The sequence below is a fragment of the Coturnix japonica genome, chromosome 5, assembly GCF_001577835.2.
Source record: "Coturnix japonica isolate 7356 chromosome 5, Coturnix japonica 2.1, whole genome shotgun sequence".
In the NCBI taxonomy this organism is placed as follows: domain Eukaryota; kingdom Metazoa; phylum Chordata; class Aves; order Galliformes; family Phasianidae; genus Coturnix; species Coturnix japonica.
Genome location: NC_029520.1, coordinates 37,005,272 through 37,017,455, shown reverse-complemented (window position 1 = coordinate 37,017,455; position 12,184 = coordinate 37,005,272). Strand labels below are relative to the sequence as shown.

The following is a 12,184-nucleotide window of genomic DNA, read 5'->3' as shown; positions in this document are numbered from 1 at the left end:
AGAGGAAGTTTTTTTCCAAGCCCACAGACATATTCATTGTATAGGAAATTGGTAATCACAGCCTGAACCTCTGATTAATCAGCTGAGGCAAGTGTTGGGTCAGCTGTGGGAGCACAGGTGAGAGTAATTTAGGTGTGCTCCTGGAAGGCTATAGACCTCATTTAATGGCTGACCACCACTAAGGCAGCATCTCTTGGAGACTGTTCTCTGGCGGAGGTTGCCTCAGTATTTCCCTGAGAAGGCATCCATATTGGTGAGTCTTTCCTTATAATAACCTTTTGAATATCTGTTACCATCTTTGTTATTTACTGTCTTTGTATCATTTTACCTTACATTCATAAAATGAGTTCTGATCAAAACTGGGAGTCAACTTTGAAATTATCAGCTTATTGCAGTTTATAAAATCATACAACTCAAAGAAAATTGTCAGTGAACTTCATGGTACACCAGGTACTTACAAACCCAGTATATAACTGCTGTTTCTGCATCAAATAGAGAAAGTAGAAGTTAAGTTACATACATGATGGGACATCCTGTATAAAACACAACATAGGCATGAGATTTATTCATTGGCTGTATTTCTCACAAGATTTTTGCTTTACCTTTTGTAGTATCTAGATATTCTGCATGCGCTACTTTTAAATTCTACTCTTTTTGAAAACAGCATGTTTCAGTTGAAGTCAGTTTATTTTTCAAATACCAGTAAGCTGTTTTAATGTGTAAAAGTATTTAACTATTTCTGAAGTCCAAGCCAGACATGAGCTTTCTTAAAATAACTGATTGCTTTTCTACCAAATATCATTAAACACACCAAATTCATTAAAATATCAGTTGTCTTCCAGGTTGTCATTTAAATCATTTTATGCACCTGGTACAACATAACGTGCTTCCAAAATACTGTATTTTACATACATCTGTGCTTTTAAAGTTTTCCTCAAATCTCATTCATGTTATTAAATTTGGCTATGTATTTTTCTTTAAAAGGCATAGCATTCTGTAATCCCACCACCTTAATGGAAATAAGTAAATATAGTGACACTGCAGTTGACAAGAATAAGTCATAAATAATATGGTTTCAGGGTTCTTGACATTATTTTCTAACTATGCGTTTCTTCGCAACACATACACATCTCAACTACCAAATGAAGAATAGGAATGAGTGAGAGTAAGACTCGATTTAAAATAAATACATTTTCCCATCCCCCGTTTCTTATCATTCCTTGTATCTTCTTGTATCTTTGCAGCATTTAGACTTCCTTTGTAATGGCATGGAACCACAGCCAGTGCTAGGAACCGTATAAGTGCAAAATGAAGAACTATTTCCATTCTGAGCAGAAATAATTATCTCACTATTGTTTAATTACACACGATTACAAAAGATAAGGGTAATTTGGCAGTAGAAACTAATTTTTGTGTTTTCATTGTCTAAAGTGAAAATTAGTTGTGATAATCTCAATCCACTTCAATTTGGAATCTGTAACTTCAGAAAATATTTCAGATGTTTAACAGTTTGATTCTGTAAGTGGTACAGTTCACTGAACCTTGAATTGCTGCTGCAGTCAGTTTTCATTACACTGTTTTCTTTTAACATTAAATTTCCAGCCCATTCCTCTTTACAAGCACACAACAGCTTTCTCCTAGACTGAGGAACAGAGTGTATTGATATAAATCTAAAAGGAAAGTAAATCTCCAAAATAGTTACAGCATTTTATAATCTTTAAGATGTTTACAGAGTATTTTGCTAAGTGCTAAGAATAGTATGTTTTCAGTTGGTATTGGTTAAGAAAGCAAATTTTCGCAAATCTGACTCACACAGAGGTTTCGTATATTTGCAAAATCAGTAAATGTTTGGTATGTGCCATATAATGCATTTACAGAATCTGAACACAGTCGTTAAACAAGTGATTTTATTTTGAAAACAGGATCATTTCAGGAAGCATTATAAAGAGATCTAAATGCCTATAGTGGAATAATTTCACATGTACTGCAGGCAGGCTACTGTCAAGTGCTGATTTACCAAAACAGGAATGAGAAGTATAGTGTACAGTTTCAGTTCCTCAAAATCTTATCTTCAAACATATATTTTTGTGTTCTCCTGGACTCAGCCCTCACACATCCTCAATAATTACAGGAATCATGTCAAAGTATAACAAAAAAAAAAAAAAAAAAAAAAAAAAGCCCTAATGAACTAAGTTGGAGACTGCTAAGAGCACAGCAGCTTGTCAGCTACATTTGTGTCTCTTGTACCCAATGTTTTAAAGAGTGCAAAATATCTTATTTTACTTGAGAAATAAAATTTTTCATATATGTAAAGAGCCCACTTCATGCCAGCAGATTTTAGATCTTGCAGTCATTTCAGGGCCCTGGTACCTTAATGAAGACAATGAGAAGCAATAATATTTGGGATTCTGGAAAATCCAGTGCTCCTGACTGAAGTAAGCACAGTGATAGCACCTAGAGAGATTTTGTTGCAGTTTATATTTCAACATGGAAAATGAGCTGCTGACATGCTAAAATTATCCTAGTTGTCTCTTGATCTCAAGGCAACATGTGATCTGCCTGGGTCTACAGAGAGAATCAATGATTTCTTTTACTGAATTATTTTGAGTTTGTTTTGAAATGAAAACATATGTAACAAAATATACAACAGTTACCTTTAGTATACTCCCATTTAATGAAAACTGGTGTTCTGAATGGAAATTTATAAGAAAGTTTGTGTCACACAGCATGGGAATTCTGAGCTATTTTCTTATATGGATAAGCAGATACTTAAACATAGAGATGGTTTCCTAAAAGTCCTGGTGTGTGCTTAGTAACATCTGCTCAGAAAGCTTTTTATTGGTCAGCTCACACCCAAATGCACTGTAAAGACTAGGATGATTTATTCTGGCCAGCTCTGGAGAGACTACCTGGCACTATGTGCCCTCCTGCAGTCCACTGCTAAAATGGACCCCTTGCCTCAGTCTGGCTGCACAGGACAGAGGACTCCAAATGCATTTCTAAAGTATGAAGTTGAGAGTCTATTAACGACCTTAAAAAAAAGTTCAAATGGGAACGTGAAAATTCAGAAAACCTCAATGAGGCTTATCTTCTAGAAGAAAGAGAGCAAGAACAGACTGTAATTGCTGTCTGCTATTGTTTCTAATTACAGGACCACTAAGTGCCTATAATTGCTGCCAGCTGCGCAGCAGAGGTCAAAAAGGAAAATGAATGTTGGGAATGATTAGGATAGAAGTAAAGAACAAAACAGATATAGTTGTTTTGCCACTGCATGGAACCTGACTGGAGATGTCTCATATTTATAACACCTGAAAAAGGATGTTCAAGAGTACATGCATATATTCAAGTCAACATTTTCGTTTAGCAAGATCTTCCTGTTAGACTTAATGGAACATATGCATAATGTTTGCCCTTTTCAGACGTTATGAACTTCACTTGCTCACCATTGCTACCTTTGGAAGGTAATAGAAGAGTAGGCTCATAATGTCATTCCTATCTCCCTTGTAAAATAATTCTTAAACTGTTGTGCTCTAGGACACTCCAAAGTGTCTGTACATGCAATTTTCCTCAGGAATTAATGGAGTAAGCTACTTTCAACTCACACCTCTCTATCAGAAAGGAAATACTTGCCAAAAGAGTATCAAAAGACTCCACATAGCAGAAGACTCCGTGTTAAGTATGTAGTTCTATCTTTACCCATTCAATCAGGGAGTTTGCACAGGTGGTAATGCAAACTAAACAAAATATAATGTTCCTGCAGAGCCTCTGCAGTGGTGAAATTCCTCTTCCTTCCTCCACCAGGAGAGGTGCAGTCTGGGAAAAGTGGAATTATCTGTCACAGCAAGAGAGTGAACAAAGGCTAAAACAGGAAATAATTTTGTTTCTTCTTTATGGGCAAAGGCAATTACAAAGAAAATATTATTCAAGGATATCTTCAGAAGCTATTTCCATTGCAGTGTTTTGTCACAAGTGCACACGGCTCCATGGAGGCAGCTGAGGTAATCCTGATAACGATTTTGAAATATGTGTAGTTCAGAACAAGACTTTTGTTCCTGACATAATTTTGAACATGTACATCCATATTGACTGGAAAATCACAACTCCAAGCCACAGTATTACCTTTTCAGTACAGATTTACTAAAAGAGGAAATATTTGTCTTCTCCACCAAAATTATATCTTCCAGCTACCCCTACTTCCTCACCATTTCCTTATGCTACAGCTTTATTTTCAGCTTCTTTTCTTGTTCATTTCATTTTCTTTCAGACATATGAATTAAGAAGTAGATACAGTAAGCTGTATTTCCAGTAAAGACTGATTTTAATGAAATCTTTGTAGGTTTATTTGTGAATAAGGACTGGAATCTGACCAGCTGAGTACAGATTACAGAACTGCATGCTTTAGTTAATAATTATATTTCAAAAATCATTTTAAAAATTTCCTGCAATTCTGTACAAACTAAAAAGTGACATCTGGCTTTGTGAGATGAAGAAAACCTCTGTGCTGAGGTCATACATATAGAAATGAAACAGGCCTAAAAAATATTAGAGACATTTGTTAAATGACCAGAAACACTTTATAATTCAGAAAGATCTCTGACACCCTCTCCCCCAGCCGCCCCCCCCCCCTTTTTTTAACATACAACAAACATTATGAACACATAGAAAAAATGTAAAAAATGTCAATTTTAATACTATTAAGATTTACTAGAGGACTCTTAGAAAAAAAATTACACAAAGCTATATCAGAACTGCTTGAATTTCTACTGAAAACAAATAGTCATTTTTTTGTGATGAAGAATGCACAAGTCTACTGGCATAAAGCAACACTTCATCTTCTGAGACAAACAGCTTATTCCAGCCAGTTGCTTTAGGGTAGTTCTGGCACTGTCCTTATGTGCAGTTCAGAGCATCAAAATTAGAAGCCTGAGTTTTTTGGAGTCAGTACAGGGAGGTTGGCTCCTCAAGAGTGGCAATTGAAAGTGAAAAATTCAATATCTAAGTGCAATTCTTTGTGCCGAAAACCGTAGCCAAAATAGGGAAAAAAAATCATGAATTCTCAACCATTTGAGTAATTTGGCAAGAGCTGTATGTGACTACTGTTAATATTATTTTAAAACCAATAGATTATTTTTCTAAACAAAGAAGCAAACAAGGGAGCAAGAGCTCTAATTATCTGTAGCTTTTGGGATGTTTTATGATCTTTTTCATGCAGAATACCAGAACAGATGACCAAAAGCGTCCTCTTGGCTTTAATATCTATGCCTCTATAGCATATTAAATAGGAAATCAAACAAAATTCTCTAACAAGTACGCAGCATTTTATATAAAATATTTTGGGATGAGACTGTTCATACACAGTTTCCCTTACACAATTGTTAGAAACACCTTTTTGCTACAGTTAAATGACAGTAGATCATAAGCTATTCATGACTCAGGGTTTTTCTTCAAAATCAAGATTGCAGAGATGTTACAAAGCCAGTTACTAAAAGATGAGGGAAAGAAGCTGCACTGTGAATGCGGATTAATGCAGATTATCAGTCTATATGAAGCCAGAAGAGTAAACTATAGGTTTCAATCTCCCTATAACTGATCTGTGCAATTCCTACTTTAAGAGTAATTAGGCTCTCTCAGGGGGGGTGGTAAGATTTCCATCTTTTCAGCTACCTGTAATTGCTGATGGTAGACTATCAAGGAGAAATAGCGTGATATAAAAATGATGGCATCTTGTCCATCAAGACTATGCATACCTTACTAGAAAAAACAGAGAAGGAACTAGGAGTAACTGAACCAGGGAAGACAAGATACTGTCAGTAAGTTCTCCATCCTAGCACTGTGCTAGTGAAAGAGAAAAGCACTGCCACCTGTGAGGTTGGGATGGGGATCCTATTATTACCATGTATAACCTGCAAAGCTGTAAAGGAGGAATAGAGCCAAGAATGGACACAGGCAGAATCAAATGAGAGTCAGAAGGGGGTGATATGGGGCCAGACAAGGCCAGGCTGCCAGCTGTGCAGAGATGTGAAAATATAGTTACCACAAAAGCACTGATATGTAATTTCATTTTATTTAGCAGAATATTTCAATACTGTTTAGACCTGCAGTGGGTATATAATCCTCAACATCAACCAGCGAAACAAGGTCTGTCTATACTACACACACAGGAAAAAAGGAAAAGGGGAAAGAAGAAAAACTTGAAATCTTGAACAGAAAAAGAAGCAACTCCAAGAAAAATATCTGTGCACTCAGCAACTCTGGATAAGTACCCATATCAACTATATTTAGAAAAATACATTAAAACCAGTTTAAAACCAACACTCTTTCGTGGCTGAAGTTCACAAAGGTTTTTTACTAGCTGAATTTGGAAATATACAATTTTTGTAATTTCTTATTGTCATGACTTGTTTCAAAACAAAACTGAAGAAAACAGCTCTCACCACTCACCTAAAGTAGGACAGAGAAATGAGAACAGCCCCAGCTGAATAATTGGAATGAAACTTTAATTGGAGTTTCAAGATCCCATGCACTGAAAAGAGTTATCGTCTCCAAAATTGGCAAAGCATTCCTAGATCCACTACAGTGAATCCCAGCTTTACAGATCCTACAAAACTGAATAGCCACGTAAGAAAATTTTAAAATAAGCAGGCTTGAGATTTCACACACAAAGAAGCAAAGTTACTTTAAGAGACAGCAGAATATACATCAGACTTCTGCCATTCAGATAATGGAGAGAAAACATACACACTTGATCCAGAGAGAAAACTACAAACCAAATTTTGAAAGGCCACTGCCACTTTTTCTTTGAAAAGAGCCGTGTTTTCCTTATTTCCTTGGAGAATTTTCTTATTTGTTTTCAGATCGGGCTGTACATTCCATGTTCTACCTTTTCTACTACACACTGTAAAATTACAGTTGTCATTAACAGAATTGTTTTTCTTTTCTTGTACTGACTATGTAGGGGGTCCATTTCTTGAGAACTTTGCAAGGGTCGTACCAACTAGTTCAGATGATTAAAAAACACCCAAACAATAATTTAAAAAAAAAAAAAAAAAGTTTTAATCATTCTTCATGGAAATAAGATTTTCACCGTGCTCTTGTTTTGTTTTTAAACAGCAGCGTATGATCTTAGTGTTCCTTAGTGTTTAAACTGGTGATTACTTCACTCGAACTGCAACAGCCCACTGAAGCTGTGTACAGAGAGGTACTTCTCAGCCCTCAAGCCAGCATTTCCAGAGAAAGCATCCAATTCCATTATGTGATCTTATTGTTACTATCAACTATTTAAAAAGCCTGTGCAAAAGCATATTTCTCCTGTAAACTGAAACTGCTTTATTTTCTACCCTATCATGGTAGATTTCAGGGAACCTACTGTATGTTGCATACAGTAACATTATTGCTTGTTGAAGATAAATGAACCATATATATGAAAGTATAGTGTGTAACATAAAACATATTTATTTTAAAATGTTATCAATTGCAGTACTTGCATAATTGCATTATACTATCCAGATAGACAACACAACAACAACCCAAAAAATCACACATAGCAATGTAAACATCACACATAAATTGTTCTGTTTTTTCAGATAAGGAATTAATTTACTAAGCCTTTACTGTTAGGTGTTAAATAACCTTGAGGAGCCCATTCAAATGTCTTCAAATACATTAATGGCTCATATTTTAAAATAAAGTATTGATAATATCATTATCAAGACCTAAAACTTCTAATGGTTTTATCCTGCAGTTAAATGAGTTTATTTATTTCTTTGGAAAGTAATTTGCTAACAAATGAACTTCCTCTTGGAAGCTAGAAACTTTTTGTGACTTGTACAAGACAGACAGTCATTCAGCTGCTTTGCTAAAGATGACCACTATCATTTCCATTTCCCCACAGTATCTGTCCCATACACAGGTTCAGAGCTGACAGATAAGGGCACATGACATTATTTGGACTGGTAGCAGGAATCTAGATGTGATATCTCAAGGTAATGATAATAGATCTAAACACTACTGCTGCATACCTGAATTGCTCTGAAACGTCTATCATTTTTGCAAGTCCCGAAATTGCTGCAGTATTACATGCTCCACACTTCTGCTTTTCTGAAGTACTTTGTTTTCTGATCAGTACATTGGGATTACTGGTTCCCATGGATTCTTTTTGTCAGGCTTTGACAAGGAAGCTGAAAGTGCTCAGAAGCTTACACAAAACTGTCTGCAAGGTGGTACATACAAGTCCTTTTTGCACTGTAAAATTGCTCTACCCTTCTGCCCCCTCCATACATGGGATACACAAAATCCAGTCTTCCCCTCAGTTAGCTCACACACAGTCCAGCCATTAATTTTACCTTCTCATACCCCAAACTGTTGAAGTCCAGCAGTCAGGAATCTCTTCATAGCTCTGTAAGGCATGAGGGGTACGTTTCTTAGGTCTTCCAGGCACATGCACATTCTGTTCACTGCTGTTTCCCACTGTGTTGCACTGCCCTGGTAAGTTACAGCACTTTCCCACTTGACACTTCTCACAGAGCATTTACTCAGAGCATCTCATGCTTACAAAATAAGAATATTCACAACAAGCTTCTACCTCTCCTAACCCACCACTACTTACAGGGTCTGAGTGTCCTCTGGAAGGCTGGGAATGAAGTGAATGTTCCTGCAAGTAATTTTGTAGTCATCCCAGTCGGAGCACTCGCAGAAGGCTGACGGGCACCTTTCCGTGCCCTGGCTGCACAGCACCAGCACCAACTGGAAGGCGACAGGCAGCCACAGCATCTTTCACCACCCTCTCTCACTCTCCCCCTCGCTTCCCGAGAAGAGAGGGCACGGCCCACCGAGAGCAAAAAGCTCGGGGGAGGCGGCACCTCTGCTGGACAACCCTCCCCTTCCCGCAGCGGGACCGGTTCTCAAAGCCCTGAGCGCCAGATGCTTCGAGAGGGCTCGGTCTACCCCTCCCGGCCCCCTGTGCCCACCCCGTCCCGCCCCGCAGAGCCCTTGTTCCCCGGCCCCCTCCCGCCGCTCTCCGGTACAGCAGAATCTCCCGCAGCCGCGGGGCTCCGAGGCCACCTGCCGAGGGCGGCCGCTGCTGTCCGGCGCGGCAGTGCCCGGCACCGGGCGGCCTCGCCGCTTAACCTTCGAGGCTGGCTGCGAGACGAGCCCGTCGAGCCGCGGAGTGACTTGTGGGCACCGCATCTGTTTTCCAGAACCTCTGCTGCAGAGAGGAGGGACGGGGCTGTTCAGAGCAATACTAAGTCAACCTGGAACAGCAGATCGAGCTTGAACGGTAGATTTTAGGGACGTGGTTAGTGGGAGTAGTGGTGATGAGTCAATGGTTGGACCAGGTGATCTTAGAAGTCTATCTACATTAGTAATTAAATGTTTGTATGATTTTTAAGGGCCCTTTCCAACCTTAAGGTGTAACCGCTGTCATTTTAAGTGGTGACTGGTAGGGATACGGATTTACAAAGCACACACACATCACAGCAGTCAGATCTGCATCTGACAGACAATGAAAGCTGAAAAGATCTGATTAAGACTCATTTAATTCAAGCTTTCTTTATACACAAGCGATGCTTCCTAGAAACAAGTATAGATATCCTAGAAACAAGTATAGATATAAATATTAAGAAATACATATAATTGTTGAATTCAGTAAGAAAGCGCAAAGAAAGTTCATTAATATTTTGCCTCAATACTTTTCACTTTTTTTTTTTTTTCCATCTAAATGCCAGTCATTTCTCCTTGCACATCTCATTCACAAAACAAGAAAAATGTCAACTAAATGTCAACAAAAGTGTTCGTAACTCTCTAGGAAGGAGGAAATCAAGAGAAGTAACCTGCTCAACAGGAAGAAATGAGACATGGTCATAATTTTAATAAATGTAATACAGATACAACAAAAACCAAACAGGAATAAAACTCTGTATTGGCCCAAGGCTCCATGTCAGCAGAGGCCTGGGCATCCAAACTTGGGTCTCAGTGAACCAGGCCAGCTATCCAGGCTGATGTCCCAGCCTGGCTCAGCCAGTCCCCATGCCCAGGCAGGTGTCCAATGCTTAGGGCTGTCCCTGTGCCCCCAGCTGCCCTGCTCCTGGCTGGAGTGGTGAGATGCTGTTACTGTCCTGCTCTGCTGCCCTGATAACCAGCCCACAGGGATGCACCCTGCTAGCCATGCTCTTTCTTCACCTGGACACCTTCTGGTGTCTCTGGCCAATGTTTTCCTTAACAAGCTGGTTCTGTTAATGAATGTGGATGATGAAACCAAAAGTTTGTTTGCAAACCCACATATAGCTCCAGGCTAGGGAGGTCTGTAAACCCTAGATCATATTTTTAAATTGACTTTGATAGCTTAACAGGAAGAGGAAAATGCAAGTCACTACATGCAAGAAGACACTTTCTGGATATCAGAAAAAAAAAAAAAAAAAAAAAAGTAGAACATTATGCATTTATTCCACTTTACATTTATAGAGTTGTCTGCAGTACTTTATCTGGTTCTGGGCATTAAGTGCCAAGAGAGAAGTAGAAAAACTGGAAATTATTCAGTGGATAGTGAAGAAAATAGAAGGTTTTAGAAGCATGACTATTAAGTGAATGGTGGAATGGTGGAAGAGTACTGTTAAGCTTAGAGAAGACTGCAAGTATTTTAGAATGTAAAAAGGAACAGGAATCAGTAGTTCTGACCACAACAGTCCTGAAAAGTGATGGCATTTAGTACTTCAAATTGACTGGCAACTTGACATCCCATCTGAAATATAAACAAATGTTCCTTTCTTTTATACTAAAATAATGTATTATAAGTATCATCCACATTTTACATATATACATGTTGAATTATATATATATATATATATATATATATATATACATAATATGCATATACATATATATATATACAGTTATATAGAGAACTCTATAGACAGACATTCAAAATCCTGTATGCCTTCACTATAAAGAAACGAAGAGGTTTTAAACAAGGAATTTTGTTCCAATGAATATTGTTCTGTTACTAATTAATTAATGAGACAGAAAAATCTCTTGTAAAACTACAGTATATTGCAATAACTTTAATTTATTTATCTAGTTTTTATTTTATTTTATTTATTTATTTTTTCCCCTCTGTTTCTTTTTTCAGCTCTCCCCCTTTCCCAGTTCCTACTGTTCACCATGTCAAGTTGTGACAAAGTATATCTTTCCACTGTTACAGATGCTCCCTCTAGTGACAGGAATGGTGGCTCATCCTGTGCATATCTCAATACTTCAAGGCGCATAATTCCTTTGTTTTGGCAGTGAATTTGTTTAAAAATAACATTACTCTTTGTTGCCAGATCTGATATGATATCTTGGGCATCTTTGCACTCATTATATAGCTTATATGCAAATCAGTTAAACCACAACAGGTTCTTCCACAGAAGCAATTAGCTCTAATTACTGTTCTACATTAACTCCCAAAGGGATTACAAGATATCAACAGTTAAATCCTGTACGTATGAGGAAGTGCTCCAAATAGGGAGATTATTAAGAGTAAAATAAAGGCTTTTCTTATTTTCTAGACCCACGCAAGGTGTGCCAGCTACTACCTATTTCTAGTTTCAGTAACTAAAATAATTATTGTTCTGTCAGTAAAAAAGAAGTGCTGCTTTGGCACAGCACCTGTCTCTAGAACAAGTGTTAGTATGCATACTTAAATAATTGTTTTCTTACATCATCCTCCCAAACTGAAAAGGTGTTACTGCAGCAATTATACGCTGTTGCATATAACATCCACATTGTTTCATTTCTCTCTTTAATGCTTTTCAGCACTGCAGTCTGTAATATTTTGCTCCTTTTTACTGCACGCAGGTAGCAGATGCAGCATTTATGAACAGCAAGGTGCCTGGCTCCAAAACACAGTTCTGGAAAAGCTGATGGAGGAGGAAGGAGGTTCCTTCCTGGTCAGACACACATCCCGCTGGTAGCTCACACACTCATTTTTCCAGTGGATCAGCCAGGCTTCCTGCCTCCTCCTGTGTACAATGTAGGGAGCGTGCATCTGCTTCAGCAGAGCCACAGCTTGTTTGTTCTCTTTCTGTTTATTTACATTACGTTTAGAGAACGTAGATGTTTGTAAACATTAATGTGCATTTTGTAAAGCTGTATCTTTATACATTTATAAGCACCTCTCTACATCACGGATTGCGCTCTATCGTAGAGG

The 12,184-nt window shown here is 38.0% G+C and overlaps 1 protein-coding gene across 3 annotated transcripts in view; it reads right to left on the bottom strand.

Moving 5' to 3' along the window:
• The window catches only part of TSHR (thyroid stimulating hormone receptor), a 46,796-nt gene extending 37,856 nt beyond the window's left edge, over window positions 1-8,940 (bottom strand). The window contains exons 1-2 of one of the 3 annotated variants that reach the window (XM_032444990.1): window positions 8,606-8,720; window positions 8,343-8,395 (exon numbers count right to left, since the gene is read on the bottom strand). In XM_032444990.1, coding sequence (XP_032300881.1) covers window positions 8,343-8,350 — 8 coding nt within the window. In that variant the 5' untranslated portion in view covers window positions 8,351-8,395; window positions 8,606-8,720. Of the gene's footprint in view, window positions 1-8,342; window positions 8,396-8,601 lie in introns of all 3 variants that reach the window. The other 2 variants (XM_015865237.2, XM_032444989.1) reach the window with 2 other exon arrangements.
• Window positions 8,941-12,184: the final 3,244 nt, after the last annotated feature.